General features: G+C 35.6%; 1 protein-coding gene across 10 annotated transcripts; it reads left to right on the top strand.

Moving 5' to 3' along the window:
* The first annotated feature begins 1,962 nt into the window (after positions 1-1,962).
* LOC123755826 (major facilitator superfamily domain-containing protein 3) lies at positions 1,963-18,846 on the top strand. Of its 10 annotated transcripts, none has more exons than XM_045738676.2 (6): positions 1,963-2,070; positions 11,735-11,891; positions 12,120-12,275; positions 14,224-14,357; positions 15,516-15,664; positions 17,270-18,846. In XM_045738676.2, the coding sequence occupies exons 3-6, from the start codon at positions 12,136-12,138 to the stop codon at positions 18,287-18,289; spliced, it is 1,443 nt and encodes a 480-aa protein (XP_045594632.2). In that variant the 5' UTR covers positions 1,963-2,070; positions 11,735-11,891; positions 12,120-12,135; the 3' UTR covers positions 18,290-18,846. The 10 variants fall into 10 exon arrangements, with proteins under 10 accessions (XP_045594632.2, XP_045594634.2, XP_045594630.2 ...); XM_045738678.2 differs by having other exon boundaries at positions 11,735-11,883; XM_045738674.2 differs by having other exon boundaries at positions 11,735-11,845.
* Positions 18,847-19,282: the final 436 nt, after the last annotated feature.

The raw sequence follows: 19,282 nt of genomic DNA on the forward strand, positions 1-19,282 counted from the left end.
GGTACAAACTATTAAATGGGATTTAGTATATATGTTAATGGAACTTGTCATAACTGAAGTTCATTCATTCTAGTTTGAACGATTTTTCGCACATTATCCAAACATGGATTCATACAGGATATAGAAATGTATTATATTATTATTATTTTATATATTTATACAATATGTTGGCATTTTGGGGTACACCTTAGACCGTATCTCTTGCAAATACATCTGTGATTCAGACACGGTAAGACTTTACAATGACACACTTAATTCGTCTTAATGAGAAAATAATAAGACTGCCTTGGAACGACTTCTCGAAGGCCCACCGCCTGGCTCTTATTAATTTGATTCGGTATAAGTGTCTCTTTTATTTAACCCACCCCACTTAATTATGTATTTTATAATTAAAATGTATTTAAAATCTTGTTTCCAATACAAATGAAAAAAATCAATGAGCTTCCATAAGTAGTCATAATAATTTTGTCGATATTCCCTTAATGTTAATGACAATAGTTGTACGCATTTAACAGCTCCAAACGCTTGATTATTCCAAGGGTTTGGTTAGCTTCTGTGGCTGTGGCTGCTGCTCCTACCTGTTGTGCAAGTTTCAATGAGCGCAAGTTTCCTGCCCGAAACGCTTTGCGTAATAGTGACTTTAGGCATTGTATGTAATAGCTCTATCTATAAATTCATCAATATCCCTTGTATGTATGTGCTTTACAAAAATAAACATTTGAATTGACTCCAAGGTCCTTTTCTTCGGCAATCTGCTGTAATGTAATGTTATTAATTTGGTAGTTGTAGCGTGGGTTGTGGGTTGTTATACCCCTCATGCAAGGTCTTGCATTTGTCAATATTAAAAAGCATTTGCCAGCCATCTGATCATTTGTGGAGTTCCTGTAAATCTCTTTACAAGGCTTCAATATCATTATAATTTCACACGTTACAGTACCATAAAACTTTGTGTCATTTGCAAATTTGATGATGTGGTTTGTAATATTCTCATCTGTGTCATAGTTGTATATGACAAAAAGGGTTGACCCCAAAATGGACCCCTGTGGTATACCACTTACCACATTTCTCCATTCAGATTCATTCCCATTTAAAATGTATAAATCTCTGGTGCGGCCACATTTGGATTACTGTATCCAAGCATGAAGACCTCGTCTTAAGGAGGTAGTTGCTCTGGAGAAAGTGCAACACCGGGCAACAAAAATCTTTCCAGAGATAAGTCAACTCTCGTACCAGAAATGGTTGAGGGCTACAGGGCAAAGCAGACATGAAAGGGCAGGTAATGAGAAGTTTAAAATACTGAACAATTTGGAGGATGTTGCTCAGGACAATTTCTTCAAAAGTTCAGATGTAACAGAAACAAGAAGGAGCGGTGTTAAGCTCAACCCACCAAACACACACCGAAACTACGACGTTGGTACAACGTTCGATCAAGTTTTAACACCTCCTAACCAGTTATAACAACCGATATAGCAAGTTGTAACTACGTTCTAATACGTCATAAACACGTTAAGCCAAGATGTAACAACTTTATTACAAGCTGTAACAAGCGGGAAATAAAGACAGTTAGGGTTTGTGTTTCCAGGGAACAAGCCACAATGTAGGACTGATCTAGGTTTGTTTGTTAAGGCTCTGTTTATATGTTCGCTAGATATCCGGGTTTCTTTTTTTTTGTATATAGTTCAATTGTTTGCTATGGGTCAATAGTTGGTGTCTAGGGCAAGTGGAGGATTTTAGGTAGGGCTAATGAGATTTTTGTTTGGTCGAGTTAGGAATGGAGTTTGGTTGTGTTCTGGGACTGTTTAGCTTTGTGGGGGGTTGGATGAGATGTATACTTGCTAGGCTTACGGTTGCACAATTGGTCGGGGTCTGGTTACACAACTGGTCGAGCAAATATAAACAAAAAATTGGGCTACTCTTATTACAAATTCGCTACTTTTAGACCGTCAGCCCGCTACTTTCAGCAATTTGTATCTGGCAACCCTGTCGAAATGTGGCCTCTAGTAGGGCAGTGTACGAAATGAACATTAACAAACAGGCCCGGGTCACGGGCGATATTTTGGGTGTTGGAAGGTATTGTCCTCTGTTAACCCTTCATGCAAACTGGACCTACTATGAACAAGAAGACAAGATCGTCCTCTGATCAAATCACACATGATCACATATACTGTTGAAACAATCTATCTTTTTCCCAGTAGTAGAGTCGGGTGTCCATGTCTGTTCTGTAGTAAAGGCCCTGCACAGTACAGTCCTAGTGGGGCCTCACCAGTGCTAGTAGATATAGCTGAAGAATGATTTTTTGTGCTGCTATTGCAGGTGCTTCTTATAATAACACTCATTAATACAGTATGTACTGTAACACATGCTTAAGACATTTAAGACAGTATGTACAGTACCTAAGACACGGTCCATAGAATTACCCCAATCACCCAAATCAGGCCAAAACTACCCAAAACGTATTAGCATTACGTAAGTAATGAAGAAATATGGTATATTTACTTACTATAATGTTGGTGCTACACGTAGAACATGATCAAACCTATTTTTTCTCTGAAATAATCTAATTTCATAACGAAATGAGACGTAAATATGTGAGAGGTGACGCCATAGGAAGTCGACGGTCCAAGCGACAATTGTGTGGAGCGACTTATCCAAGAAATATGGTCGCCAGGAGAGTGTTTGCTGCCATATCAGCCTCCTGTACACAGTGATCCAGTCCTTTTCGTTCATTGAACACCGAACCCTACACGCCCTCTGATATATTGCTTAATTAACAAATATTCACAAATAAAGATTATATTTGTATATGTTATCAGAAAGGCAGATATAAAATAGTTTTTGTGAATCCATCACAGAGATTATACCTTATTAGAGAGGAAAAATATTCATACTTTAAACAAGGCTTCATGGCCGACGCTCTCCTTACCGATATGGGAACTATGACCTTCCGAAGATCAATGTTAATTTAATCTAGATATTGTAATAAACGAAGTTTTCTATGTCATCATAAAGACATAAATATAAGCTGCATGTTAATACTTTGGCATAAATATAACTGAATTGAAAGTCTGGACACATGAATAGTCGCATTAGGTGAAAGGAAATGTACCCAACCATTTCCATTTACCCAACCAGTTTGTGCACCCTATACTCATCCTCTGTGCGGTAATTTATTGTGCATCCCATACTCATCTTGTTACCAGTAGTTTGTGCAACCCATACTCATCCTGTGACCCGTAATTTATTGTGCATCCCATACTCATCCTGTTACCGGTAGTTTGTGCAGCCCATACCCATCCTGTGACCTGTAATTTATTGTGCAACCCATACTTATCCTGTGACCTGTAGTTTATTGTGCAGCTAATACTCATTCTGTGAGTCATAGGACATTGCGCAACCCTTTCTCATCGTGTGAATCTTTGTTTACTTTGCTCTCCATATTCATCCTCTGCGCGATAGTTTCTTGTGCAACCCATACCCATGATGTGAGTGGTAGTTTATTGTGTACCCTATATTCATCCTGTGAGTATAGGGTTCACAATTCTTGTTTGGATTCTTGTAATGTTATTTGTCTATTTGTAGTCACAGTATTTGTGCGCCCCTTGAGGGACTTGAATTAGAGGGGGGTTGACATAGCCTAAGCTACTCTATCCCTTTGAGATTTATTTATTGCTTATCTCAATAAACATACTTGAACTTGAACTTGGGTACACAATGAGTTCATTTGTACTCCATACTCATCATCAAGAAGTGTATTTTACCAGCATTGTAATATAAATTAAGAATAAAAGCTTAACTGGATTACAGACCCATAATCAAAATAAGAGTCATCACTAATTATCATGACAAATTCTCTAGGCTACACTTCCGCCTTCGACAAGCTGCCGCCGGATGTGGGTATAGTTTATTGTACACCCCCGCACCCCCAGTCCTGGAAGGGCGGGCATTGGGATGTGGACATGTGTACCATTATTCCCCCCCCCCCCCCACACACACACACTCGATCCTCTCCTGTTAATAATAATACTAATAATAATAAAAATTAAAAATAATAACGTTAATAAATATTATAATTAAAACACTTACTGTAATACCCTAGTGCTTGAATGAAGGTGAAGGAAAGACCCAATAAATGTGTAAGTGTATTAAAAACCAAATTTTCGTTGGGTGAGCTGGCAGGTGAGCACCACTTGCCAGCTCACCCAGTAATGAACATCACCTGCACACTGCACCGAACCACTTGCCAGCAGGTGCAGAAGTACGATGGAGAGAGCAAAGTATACCATATTTCAAGTATAATATTAAAGATATATTTAGGATTTAATGTTTTCGTATAAAGTTTCAATAATACCTTTATTTGATTTTTTTGTATTATTTTCTACCACAGACGTGGCCACACATTAACAATGCTAACCATCATATATACATTTTCTTCAGTCCGCCATGGACTCTAACCCTTTCCACTACCGCCCACAAGATGGGTATATGGTGCATAATATAAGAACTAAACTAACTCCATTGATAGGGTTAGAGATTTGTTAAACATATAGTTCAGGGATTTATTGAACAATCAACCACATAAGGTGATTGTAGTGTTTTTAAAATGCTAGGCTAAGCTACATACGTAAATACATAAATACACAGATTTACGTATGCCCTACATAAAGTGTTCGATGTGTCTTTTACATAGTGTCATTAACGTGCATTTACAAAGGTGAAATTGAATTCTGAACACATACATACACATATATTTGTCTCTTTTACTCTGACAAGGTGAGATAACTGATAGAGAAACTAGTGTGCAATTAAGCACTTAATCACTGAAGGTGTTTAAGGTGCTTTCACAAGCTCAGGTTATAGAGTTACATCACATACATTCATTGTATAATTGATACGTTACATCGTCAATCTAGGGTACAAGTTCAATATATCATCAAGTGTTCCAGTACTCAAATAGTAATTACACAGTTTAGCATAGCGCTTCATTCATGTATGTAAGAGAGAAGATTGTTCAAATATATTACATGCACATCCGGTACATCGTCCACCTTCTTCTACAGAACCGTCGGTATAGCACTGATACACATCGTTACCCATACTCTGAGTACTTTCAGTGATGCTTCACAGTGTTAACTGTTTTAATAATGTAGAGTGTACATTATCTTTCTTGGGTGCATTTACAAAATCAACTGCTAGATCCAAGTTATCCCATGGAGTAATTGGTTGATTAATCGTTAATTGAGTTGGGTACATATTTAATATTTTGATGGAGTTGGCTACCTTGTAGAACCAAAATGCATTCACGCCGAAAACTGTGCTAATAGACAAAATTATGGTAGAGATATGGGTCTATAATTATCTGAGTGTGCTTTGGGGATGGGAACAATGACACTGTCCAATCATCAGGTAATACTCCTTCACTTAAACTCATTCTGTACAACACTAAAAGTGGATTACCTGGTACTTGTGAGACTAATCTCAGTAAACTGTAAGTAATACCGTCCTCTTCAGGAGCAGTTGACTTATTTGATTGTGCTACACAGCCTTCCCGGCTTGGTGCCTTCTTTGGTAATTACTTATCAAAGGCAGCTCCATACGAGGAGCTGCCTCGTATGGGCCAATAAGTCTTTTGCAGTTACCTTCATTCTTATGTTCTTACTTACATTTACTGATCTTTATCATCATCATCATCATTTACAGAAAGAAATTAACATAAAAAGTAGTCATTTTAATACACAAAACAGAAGTAGATATTATGTAAATTATGATGCAGGATAGGATCACTATTAAGAACTTAATTATAAACCACAATATGTTTTATATCGTCAGAAATTCTGATACATACCATATATTTTCAAATATTTACAATTAAAGTATTTATTTAGGAAATAAGTATTTTAGTTACCCTAGTTAGCTCTGAGAACACACATTGTTGCAGCAAGAATTTATTCCCACTAATCTGAGCGATGCTAATGACCCATTGGACTTGTCATGAACAACAATCAACTACAGCACCATCTATATCAGAAGATATTCAAAATATTCTTGATGTCATTCAAATTGTCAATACGAGAACAGAATACATAAGAGTTAGTTGAGTGATGTCAAAGGAATCATATTGACTGACCGAGCCCCATTGTAAATATCCGTGGCTTCCTGACCATAAAGGTACCGCCGCGGATAAGGGTAAGGAGGGTACCGTCGAGGGTAAGACACCGGATGTACCCCATATACAAGCCACACTAGCTATTAGTTCATATAAGCTGACAACTTACCCAAATAAACATTACTTCCTAATTATATATATATACATATATATATATATATATATATATATATATATATATATATATATATATATATATATATATATATATATATATATATATATATATATATATATATATATATATATATATATTATGTAAATTATGATGCAGGATAGGATCACTATTAAGAACTTAATTATAAACCACAATATGTTTATATATATATCCTACTCACACTCATCCTAGCACAGTAATTTATTGTGCAACCCATACCCATCCTGTTACCAATAGTTTGTGCAACCCATGCTCATCCTGTTACCTTTAGTTTATTGTGAAACCCATACTCATCCTATGAATGGTAATTTATTATGCACCTCATACTCATCCTGTGAGTCATAGGACATTGTGGAACCCTTTCTCATCGTGTGAATCTTTGTTTACTTTGCTTTCCATACTCTGCTCTCCGATAGTTTCTTGTGCAACCCATACCCATGATGTGAGTGGTAGTTTATTGTGTACCCTATGCTCATCCTGTGAGTATAGGGTACACAATGAGTTCATTTGTACTCCATACTCATCAAGAAGTGTATTTTACCAGCATTGTAATATAAATTAAGAATAAAGGCATAATCTTATTATGTACCCATAATAAAAATAAGAGCCATCACACTATAATTTTCATGACAAACGGCCTAGACTCCACTTCCGCCTTCGACAAGCTGCTGCCGGAGGTGGGTATAGTTTATTGTACACTCCCGCACCCCCAGTCCTGGGAAGAGGGGCATTCGAATGTGGACATATGAACCATTACCCCCAACCCTTCCCTCTTAATAATAATTGAAACACTACACTATATGTTCATTTAATATTTCAAGTATAAGACTCAAGATATATTTAGGATTTAACGATTTAACATTGTCTCAATCATACCTTTATTGCACTTTATCATCATTATTTACAGAAAGAAATTAACATAAAAATGTAGTTAATTTTAACATACAAAACCGAATTTGAACATTGTTAATTTTGATGCAGGATCACTATTAATAAGAACTTAATTATAAACCACAATATGTTGTATATTATCAGAAATTTGGAAACATAATATATATATATATATATATATATATATATATATATATATATATATATATATATATATATATATATATATATATATATATATATATATATATATATATATATATATATATATATATATATAAATGGAAATTTAGCACATTTAAATAATGTTATTAAGCTTAAGAATAAATTACATAAAATTAACATAGTAAAATGACTGGGATACAGATGGATCAGTAATCACATTACAAGTCCAATTATTTCCTAACTGAAGTCTGTAACGCACTATCATGTCATATTTCATAATACAAATTAGGTAAGAGATATGCAATATCAACACAAAATCGTCAGCTACTATTTCCAAAACACATTTATTATATAGCATTAAACTGCTCTTTCACTTCGGGGGCGCTTACGCTGATATGGTTTTTTATCCAATTTATCCAATTCCAATTTATCTTAAGTTCCGACTCAGCGACGAGCCATGAACAACAAGAGCCTTTGACCCAGTTTCCGCCAAGGTTATAAATTAACGGTCGTAATGTAAACCGAAAATATAAATGATACATACATTGATTTCAGTACTGTAATATACCAGTTATTGGAGAGTTGAGAAGCGGGACCAAGAAATGCAGAATCTCAATAACCGAAAGAACAATTAGGTTGTACTGAAATTAACGTGGTGATTTATATAGTCTGTAAACAAGTACTATATCTATAAAATATAAAACTTATTTTAATTATCCTGCACTTCAAGAGACCACAAGCATTCTTACTCTCATTTATTTTTGTAGCAGAAATGTTTTGTCTATATTTATTTTATGGAAATTAGTGGTGTTTGAGCAAGCTAATCAACGTCAAAAATGTTTACGTTGTTGTTCTTCATCTGTAGTACTGAGCTCTACACATATGGGTAGCTTTGCCGCAGGCTGTTTACTGCTCTGAGAAATAAACATAAATCATCATGCCTGGAGCCCGCGGTGCCCGGCGCCTTGCTGTGGGAAGTCAGAGATGTTTATGATTCTGGTCTAGGAATACCGTGGGATTTCACCAAAATGTGTTGTATACAATGAAATGATTATACATTGCTATGTTGTGAACATTGTATACAGTACCTCAAGATATAAATCCCAAACCACTTAACTAGCTACCAGATACCTAATTAATTCCCTACTCTCTGTAAATGTCTTCCTGGTGTGTGTGTGTGTGTGTGTGTGTGTGTGTGTGTATACACCCACATATGTGTTGTATGTGGATGCTGAAGTTCAGTCTCTTGTCTATGTATAGGTCAAGGAACTTTCCATAATCATTATTGCTAATGTTAACATTGTGTATCTGAAGTTGAATTTGGTTTCAGGATTTACTTTCGAACAAAAATAGTAGTTGGTCTTTTTTATGTTTGATGTGAGTTTGTTAGTTTACACCCATGAGTGGACTTTTTAAATCTATTATTTTCATTATTATATAGTGCGTTTGGGTTGGGGTCTGAATAGAGGAAGGTAGCATCGTCAGCACTTATGTTTACACTTATTGGAAGTATCTAAGTATCAACTAAAGTATCTTCACACTTGACTTAAACTTTAGTAGCTATTTTCTGGACCATTCCTCAAGTTTCGGAGGTCAACGAAGATGGAATTCACATGAAATGGCTTATGTTACCATCACTAATAATGTTGTGTTTTCTGTCTAGCTTCAGACACGGTTATGTTACAATTGTGTCTTAAAGAGTTGCGCGCAATTAAGCATGATAGAAATCACTTACAATTAATGCAGGATGGTAGAAAATCACTTACAATTAATGCATCAAGTTTGGAGACTTGAATTGAAATTGAAATTGAAATAAGTTTATTGAGGTAAAATACACACAAATGGATGAGGTAGCTCAAGCTATTCTCACCCCGTTCAGTATATCGTGTTAATACATACATAGACACACACACTTGTACACATTTTAGTGTAACAAGCAAGGCAAATAGTTCTGTCTGATGGGTAGAGGCAACTGCACTTGCAGCTGCACCCGTGTGGCGGTGTAGGAAACCATCAATGTATATGATTTGAGAGAGAGAGAGAGAGAGAATGATCTGTGGACAGAGCATCAATATGGCGTAAGGTATTGGGCTTTGCCTCAAGATGAAGCATAATAAAGAACCCGAATATCAGGAGAAAAAATTACATTAAAAACTGTCCACATGATACATATATATAATCATGTTTTAAACATTTTAATTGTATTATTTGCATATATATATATAATTAGGAAGTAATGTTTATCTGGGTAAGTTGTCAGCTTTTATGAACTAATAGCTAGTGCGGCTTGTATATGGGGTACATCCGGTCTCTTACCCTCGACTGCGGCGGTAACTTTATGGTCAGGAAGCCAAAAATATTTATAGTTCAAGTTCAAGTATGTTTATTGAGACAAGAAAAAAATACATCTCAAAGGGATAGAGTAACTTAGGCTATTTCTACCCCCTCTACTTCAAGTCCCTCAAGGGGCGCACAAATTCAGTAAGTACAAATAGACAATTAACATTACAAGAATCCCATTTAACATTGCAGGTTAATATAGTAAGTACAGCATATAATTGTTTCACTCTTGGGGCAAAATTTTTGTAGCTCCTAAGTATACTGTCTATCATACCATTATCACACATACAAACAATTTGATGTGGTACATTACTTATTTCCTTATTTCTATAGTTATCAATAAGTTGACACTCTAATACATAATGTTCTAAGGTGTGGGCGTGCGGCATACTACATAATTTACACTCCTTATCTTTTTCACTGACATCAACTCCGTATTGCCAGATATATTTGTATCCTAATCTTAATCTCATGTAAATTGAATCCTTCCAAGTTGACTTTCCTTTATCATAGGTGAAGGACGAGTTTGTATTTATTACTGAATAATTCTTAAGTGTGTTACTACTATCCACTATTGCCATTCTTTTTATCATTTCTTCATCTTCATTTCCTCTTATTATTCCTCTTACATCTGTCTTCATTCTGAAATAAAAACCTTTGACGTTACTTTGCATATATGTACATTAATTATAAAATTGATTGGCTTGTGTGCAGGCCTTCACACTCCCTGAGCGAGCCATCAAGTAACTATAAAAAGGCATATATCTTCACTTTCACTTCAGTTATATTTATACCAAAGTATTAACATGCAGCTTATATGTCTTTCTGATGACATAAAAAACTTCGTTTTTTATAATATATAGATTCAATTAACATTGATTTTCAAAAGGTCATAGTTCCCATCGAAAGGGAGAGCGTCGGCCAAGAAGCCTTGTTTAAAATATGAATATTTTTCCTCTCTAATAAGGTATAATCTCTGTGATGCATTAACACAAACTATTTTATATCTGCCTTTCTGATAACATATATAAATATAATCTTTATTTGTGAATATTTGTTAATTAAGCAATATATCAGAGAGCGTGTAGGGTTCGGTGTTCTATGAACGAAAAGGACTGGAGTAGTTTAAATAGCGAACGCATACCAACGAATAACGCTAGTATCTATATAACAAATTTATTGTCATGTGGAATTGATTTAACTTCCAGACACTTTTTTTTAATAAATATTAAATATTTTGTGGCTGTTTATGAAAAATATTATTATAAATACACATTCTACTTGTTAATATTACCAATTAAATTTGCGACAATTTGAGCCATGAAATACGACGACTGGATCACTGTGTACAGGAGGCTGTTATGGCAGCAAACACTCTCCAGGCGACCATATATCTTGGATAAGTCGCTCCACACAATTGTCGCTTGGACCGTCGACTTCCTATGGCGTCACCTCTCACATATTTACGTCTCATTTCGTTATGAAATTAGATTATTTCAGAGAAAAAATAGGTTTGATCATGTTCTACGTGTAGCACCAACATTATAGTAAGTAAATATACCATATTTCTTCATTACTTACGTAATGCTAATACGTTTTGGGTAGTTTTGGCCTGATTTGGGATGATTGGGGTAATTCTATGGACCCCCTAAGACATACATCCTCACCTCTGTCAATTTATATTGTAGTTATATGTTGATATAAACTTTTGTTTCAATGTATCTTCTCATCTTACCTGATGTGTTAGATTAAGGACAAGCCTGAAACACTGTGCATGTTAGTGGCTTTGCAAGAATGTAAAAATATACCAATATTACGGACTCTCACAAACCCATTGTACCTGCTTGATGGCGTTCTGGGAGTACCTTTTTGTAAATAAATTATTATTAATATTATTATAATACACCTGTAGTAGAGAGTACTGTATGATGAAAAGTATGTTACCTATGGTATAAATACTTGCAAAATCATATCAAATCATCTTGTAACATTGATTGCAAACTCATCTTACATTTCAGGGTATAAAATGGAAGACAACATCCTAGAAGAGCATCTGTCACTTGAAATGTTTTAAGGATATGTTCCCATGGACTCCATCTACATTCCAGCCATCTTGAGTTGATTTTTGGGTATTTACACCTAAACAATAAGTGCATTCCTCACCTTTGTAAGATTGTTAGTTACTTTAGTTTTTAGCTCTTATTTATATATTCTAAATGATGCAGATTGTACAATTTAAGATCTATGTTTACAAAATTAATTAAAGTGATAACTTTAAATTTAATTTATAATTTTTAGGGTGTGTGTTAGGGGCATGCTAGAAAAATACATTTGTGTTATGTTTTATATAATGAACATTTTTGTATGGGCTGAAGATTAATTTTCTTTGGAAATAATTTACAGGAGTTAGTTGACCAAAATGTGGAAATTGGCACACATGAAGAAAGCAGTTCCACTTGCTTCCTTGGGATGGCTCTATCTTGTCCAAGGAATCCCATATGGCCTTCAAGACAAATTCATTCCTGTTCAACTCCGATCACTTGGACTGCAGTATTCAAGGTTAGCAAGCTATTTTACCTGTGCTTAATTTTAACATTTGCTCCTTTTATCCTCGTGCCTTTATTTTTTAAACCAGTAAAAAATAACCATGCTCTAACTACAATAAGCCATGATGGAAACCACTTGTTTAATTTTTGATTAGGAAAAACAGTCCCCAATGTTCATGGTTTATGCCAGTCTTTCAACTACAGACTAATTGTGCAGCACCAGCAGCCAGCTCAATACTATGTAACCACTGTAACCTCCATCATTCATAGCCTCATATGGGGTATATAGAAGGTTTCAGTGTTTTTCCACCACTTCTCTTATTATCACTGCTCTTTTTTTAGTCACACACACTCCATGATCTGCTTACATGTACTAGTGGCTTTACAAGAATGTAATTACTATGCTATGTATCCTCACAATCCCAATGTACCTTCTTGTATATATATAAATAAATAAATAAATAAATGTCAGAAATACAGTAATTTTAATGTAGTACCAGTGCTATGCTTCTCTTCCAGCCACTCATACTCCCCCCCAGGCCTGATCACATTTCTCTAAGAACTGGCCTTCTTATTCACTGTAATGATCATCTTACCCTTGCCTGATTTAATCATTCTACTCTTGCCAGACGACATAACTTCAACCTATAAAGAATTATACAGATGACCATCTGCTTTCTGGACCCCTCCAGACTGAGACTGGCCAGAAAACCTGATGTTTTCACAAAGGTAGTTTGTCATCCTGAAAATCTAAGGAAATTTTTGTTTTCTCACCACTATGAGAAGTTCTAATTTGCTTGCAATGTTGAAGACTATTGATGATGGTGCACAGTTATTAGATGATATGGGAGGTGGATGTTTATGGTATGAGGGTGTCTGAAGGGAAGATTGAAGGTGAGGGAGTACCCTTAGGTGTTGAAGTTCTTGTGTCTTCATGTGATGGATTTTGGTTGTCAGGGACAGGAAGCTTGTTCTTAGGTTTAACAACATTCCCCTTGGCTAGTTACAGACCTTCCCAGTATGTAACCCACAACATTTGTCTAATACTCAGGTACCTATTGACTGGTAGGTGAACAGAAGTTTCAGGTTTAAGGAAACATTATGCAAATGCTTCTGTCCTGCCATGGTTTGAACTTGGTTGTGAGCTGGTTTTCATAGACCTTGCAAAACCATCTTCAATTGAAAGTTGTTTCATGTCCTGTGTTAGTGTGAGCAAAAAGCTGCGCATACATTCCATTCACCTGGGCTCTAGGAAACTCAAGACGCAGACCTCATACATGTGAGGCTAAAGCTCTATTGAGCTTGTTTATTTATGTTTATGAATGTTTATTTCCATGGATGCATATGCATGTTGTACAAGTTCATCATCTTCTAAGTGCCAAAATCACTGTGACCTGTTTTCATTTCTTCCTCCTGGTCTTCTTCCCTCCTCCTATGTATTCTCTTACACCTGATGTCTCTGTTTGCCTAGCAGTAAATAGTTACTTCTGAGTTAGGTGACTGTTGTCATCCTGGGAAAGATCGGGAATTGGTTAAGACTCCCTCCCCCCCCTTCCCAATACAATTCCTTTCCCTGGCAATGGAGAAACCTTCACTCAGCCATTATATGCACCATCATTAATATCACTTTAGTCACCCATTAACCCAATACTTCTCATACATGTATTACTATTCTTACTGTTGTATATAAAACAAATTCATAGCAATAGGCAGAACTGCATTAGCTTCATTCATACTCATCACTTTTCAGAATTCTTCTTTATTAACTCTTATTATATGCTTACCTCCAAGATTAAAAGTGGCCACATATACCTTATAATCTTTCTTTACATGCCTTCTCTGTAAGCTATAGCTATATCTATAGCATAAGTAAGCTATAGCAGTGGAAATATTTAATCTCTAAACCCTTTTCTGTCTTAGAAACAACTTTTAATCCTTTCCTCAAATGTACTCTTTTTCAGTGTTTCCTTATTAAAAATACTATTAGTGCCTTGGATTGCTAAAGGCTTATGGGCACCCATAGTGGAGGTATGGGGTGGGAGACATCGCTGGCTGGTGTGCTCCCTTCTCGCCCTAGCTGGGTCTTCTTATGCAGGTACATGTTCGTTGCATTTTACACTTTTTATAAAATCTTGATTTATTCTTGACAGTTTCAGGATCAGGGTAGGCCTTATAATAATTATTTAATGCACTTGTGTACATGATGCAGATCCTAGTTTGCTGAAGATCCCTTTGACAGAAAACCTTTAGGAAAATCTACAAATTATTATGTGAGAAAAGTATTTGACAACTCAGTATTCCATTTTTATATACAGTCTATAATTACATTTCAATTTTGTGATAGTATGGATATAGGTATGCACAGGTGCACATCATTTAGCATAATAAGTGTGTATTCAACACTATACTCAAGCACAGTGCTCCATTGTGAATTCAGAGAAAAATGGGGATGACTTTCAACACATCAAATTTACACTCAAGTTTTAATGTCACTTTTATCATCTTTCCAATAAGACCACATTTTCAGTATCATTAAAGCAATTAAGGATTACCATCTTCAACTGTTGGATGATTTATGCACTATTTATTAGATTTCTGCTCTGATGAATTAACTTTAATTTCATATTACAGTATTGTGACCTTTATAGGTCAAGAGCATGGAGAGATTTTCAGCCAATGTTAAATATCTTATTAATAATAAAATAATAATAATTCATTGTGTTGGGGACAGGCAACCAGTGTACAGATATATGTTAGGCTTATATCGATGTTCCCCCCCAAGATTGAACTACCAACCCTCCCCAGGATGCAACCCCACAACAAGCTGACTAATTCTTGAGTACCAATTTACTGCTGGGTGAAAAGGTGCATTCGGTGAAAGGAAACGCGCCCAACCTTTCTGTCCCATTTAGGTTTCAACCCCAAATTCTCGATTGAGAGTTCAGAACAAACCCAACTGTAATACCTGTCTGGTAATATTGTTCGACAGCAATCAGAACAACATAAAGGGCTTCACTTTTTTTATGAAAGCAACTAACAGGAAGTGTTTAATTTTGCTTGAGACTTGTGGACACAGAAAATTAAGTACACTTTGTGTTGTGTATAATTTTTACAGTTGTGTTAATAATGGTGTACCACATGATGATGAAGCATTTCACAGTTTTAACTCTGATCTCAAATGCAAATTCTGTACTGTATCCTCAACTTGTTGTTGAATCCTTTCAATCCATTAACTTTTTATTTTATCTGCCAGGTTCGTATATTGCCCCAGATGATGTGTTGAGCATAGGATGTATGTTGCTGGCTCTTAATGTATTCTCTGCTGTGCAAGATGTTGCAGTTGACGGATTAGCTCTTCAAGTACTTACTCAAGATCAACTTGGGCTGGGAAACACCATTCAAGTATGTATCAGAGATAAATTACTCTTAGTTCTGAACTGTATTACTCCTTAATTTTAATTTGATTTCTAATTAGCATATTGCTAATGCACATGTTGCATTCAAGCTTTTACATTCTTAGGGAGAAATGGTTCTTCTCTCTATTTTAGGGAGAAAATCATTAGTAATTATGGCTACAGTATATTGATCATTTATTGTTGTTGTGTTGCTTGCTATGTATTGTCCAGTATTGTTGCGTTGTATGCTATGTATTATAATAAATAATACTAATTCATTGTGTCAGGGGACAGGACGCCAGATTATTCATACTCGTTAGGCTTATATTGAGGTCCCCCCTCTCAGGTTGAATTACTGACACCACCCACGATGCAACCCCAGAACAAGCTGACTAACTCCTGAGTACAGTACCCACTTACTGCTAGGTAAACAGAGACATTAAGTGAAAGGAAATGTGCCCAACCATTTCTGTCCTACCTGGGTTTGAACCCGGAATTCTTGATTGTGCTTTGAGAACGAACCTGACTGTACTACCGGGACCCCGTACTGGGACCCACCCATACCTACCGTATTGTCCAGTAGTTGTGTTACATGCTATGTTTTGTCAAGTAGTTGTGTTGCATGCTAGGTATTGTCCAGTAGTTTTTCTGGTATATGCTGTAATTACCTAGGTGTAATTACCTAAGTGTAGTTACAGGATGAGAGCTACGTTCGTGGTGTCCCGTCTACCCAGCACTCAGTCATATAACGCTTTGAAACTACTGGTTGGTTTTGGCCTTCACCACCTTCTCATTTAACTTGTTCCAACTGTCTACCACTCTGTTTGCGAAAGTGAATTTTCTTGTATTTCTTCGGCATCTTTGTTTAGTTAGCTTAAATCTATGACTTCTTGTTCTTTAAGTTCCAAGTCTCAGGAAATCTTCCCTGTCAATTTTATCGATTCCTGTTATCGTCAATTTTATCGATTATCGATTTTGTATGTAGTAATCATATCACCTCTTTTTCTTCTGTCTTCTAGTTTTGCCATATTTAATGCCTCGTAGCTCTTGCCCTTCAGTTCTGGGAGCCACTTAGTAGCATGTCTTTGCACCTTTCCCAGTTTGTTGATGTGCTTCTTAAGATATGGGCACCACACAACTGCTGCATATTCTAGCTTTGGCCTAACAAAAGTCGTGAACAATTTCTTTGGTATTTCGCCATCCATGTATTTAAAAGCAATTCTGAAGTTAGAAAGCGTGGCGTAGGCTCCTCGCACAACGTTTTTTATGTGGTCCTCAGGTGATAGCTTTTTATCTAGAAGCAGCCAGTTGTGATAATTTACATAATTTACTTTTTCATTTATGAATTCTGTTTCCATTTATCGCCAACACTAATCCATGTTACCGTTAATAATTTTTTGCTATTGGTACTTAATCTGTAGGAGCGAGTCATTAAGCACCCATTGCCAGAGTGTATTACACCATTTGCATGTGGACTTCCAATGAAATAGGACTTTATTTGCATTAGGATGTGACTGAAGAGTTGTTATTTTTATTTTGACAAAAGTCCATGAAAATATCAGTGTAAGGCAGTTGAGAATATTGTTCTAATAATGCTTTTCCTTCTTAACAGGTGGTCCTTTACAAAGTGGGTTGCTTTGTGGGCGGTGCAGGACTTACCCACCTGCTGGTTATTACAGATTGGACGATAACCTTCACTATCTTAGCTTTTTTATATTTCTGTACAGCGGTTTGGGCTACATACCTGCCCAATAAAAGTATCATACCAGGGGCCTGCTGTAAACAAGATACAAAAGACAATATCTGTTCCAATAATACGTATTCTAAAAGAGAGAGGCTTGCTTATCCCACAAAGGAATGTACTGGGCAAGATTACGCTATGAAGAAAAATACTGGACAGGATCGTACCACGAAGGAAAATACTGAGCAGGATCCTGCCTCTGCATTGTCTTTGCATAGCCAAGGTGATCCACAAACAAAACAAGTATTTTCTATTTTAAAGGAAGTCATTAATACTCCAGGTACACTTTGGTTAAGTGTTTATGTTTTGCTGTATAAAATGGGTGAGAGAGGGGCCATAAACAACATGCCATTATATCTACTAGATAAAGGTTTATCCAAACAAAGTTTAGCCTTTTGGAATGGAACTGTTTGTCAGGGGCTTTCAATAATAGGGTCATTTTATGGGGGTATTGTTTTGTTAAAACCAAATGTTAACAATAAGACTATGTTAATTAAACATTCCACTTATAGACTAGTTTCTGTTATGATACAGTATCTTGTGATAATATTTTTTGAGCTTTTTAGAAATTTCAATACATCTGTTTTACATTCCATAGGCATTGTATCTTTATGTTCAATTAGCTACAGTAGTGGAGTGATATCCACAGCATCATTTACACTTATGATGACAGTCAGCAGAGAGTGCAGTGTGTCCACACAAGCAAGTCATTATAGCGCACTGGCTTCTGTTGAGGTTGCTGGGAAACTGCTTTTCGCAACACTTGCCGGTTTTATTATTGATTATGTTGGGATGTCATGGACATTTGCATTACTAATAATCTTGTGTACAATTCCTTTAATAGTTTTAAAAGCTATGCCTGAAAAGCTGTGTCATTTAAAAGAAGAATAATAGTGTATTTTTCTTACTATTTTCATTAATGTGTTGCAATGTTTTAAAATGTGGATGTTATGTCAATTTCAGATAGAGGTCTTCTTTTGTCATTATTATAAAGAGATTTAAATATGAAGGACATAGCTAGTCATAAATTAAATGCACATTGTGAATGAAATGGCATATGATGAATTATTCAATATAGTAATGGCTAAACTACAATATTTTTTTAGTTTATGGAATAATATATTAACTAAATACAACATGCTGTAGTATTATGTACATCATATATTATTTAATATACAGTATATATAAAACGGGTAAATTTATTACGTATCCATTATTATTCTTCTGTCCTAAATAAAGGAAGGGATTAAAAATATTTAATTTACATTCTCTAAGAAGGCAAATGGTAAGGGGTGGCATAATTGAAATAATACAAATTAATAGGAGACTAAATATAACACAAAACAGTGGATACAAACGGGTTAAGTTCAGATTTAGAAAAATGTTGCTAAATGTTTGTTTGGGAATTGAGATGTACTGTATATTTATGGAATAAATTACTTGCAGCAGGCTTGTTTTTATCAAACGTACTGCATTATTTTATTAATAACTAAAATCTTTCTACAAGATATCCTCGGTAAACTTTAATGTTATTTCAATAAATTTCTAGTTCACTATAGTTTTATTGTGTAGATAAGAATAATATAGTTGCAATTCCCCGGGTAGCTGGTGGAGAAAGTACTCAATGCCAGATGTAGGCTCATGCATTGGGTCCAAGGGCAGCTACACAGCAGGAGAGAAAAGGAATGTTGTTGTTGAAGAATCACATAAATATGCCCTTCAAGCTTGTATTAGGGAAGTTCAATCAGGTTAACTGGTTTGTTGCCTTCATTTGTTACCTACATATAGATTTAGATATCATTTCAGTGTATTTAGACCCACCATCATATTGCAACTTTCCTGCATCCACCTCGGCCACCACTAGCAAAACCCCTGAAATAGCAC

Source organism: Procambarus clarkii, chromosome 43 (assembly GCF_040958095.1).
Source record: "Procambarus clarkii isolate CNS0578487 chromosome 43, FALCON_Pclarkii_2.0, whole genome shotgun sequence".
Classification (NCBI taxonomy): domain Eukaryota; kingdom Metazoa; phylum Arthropoda; class Malacostraca; order Decapoda; family Cambaridae; genus Procambarus; species Procambarus clarkii.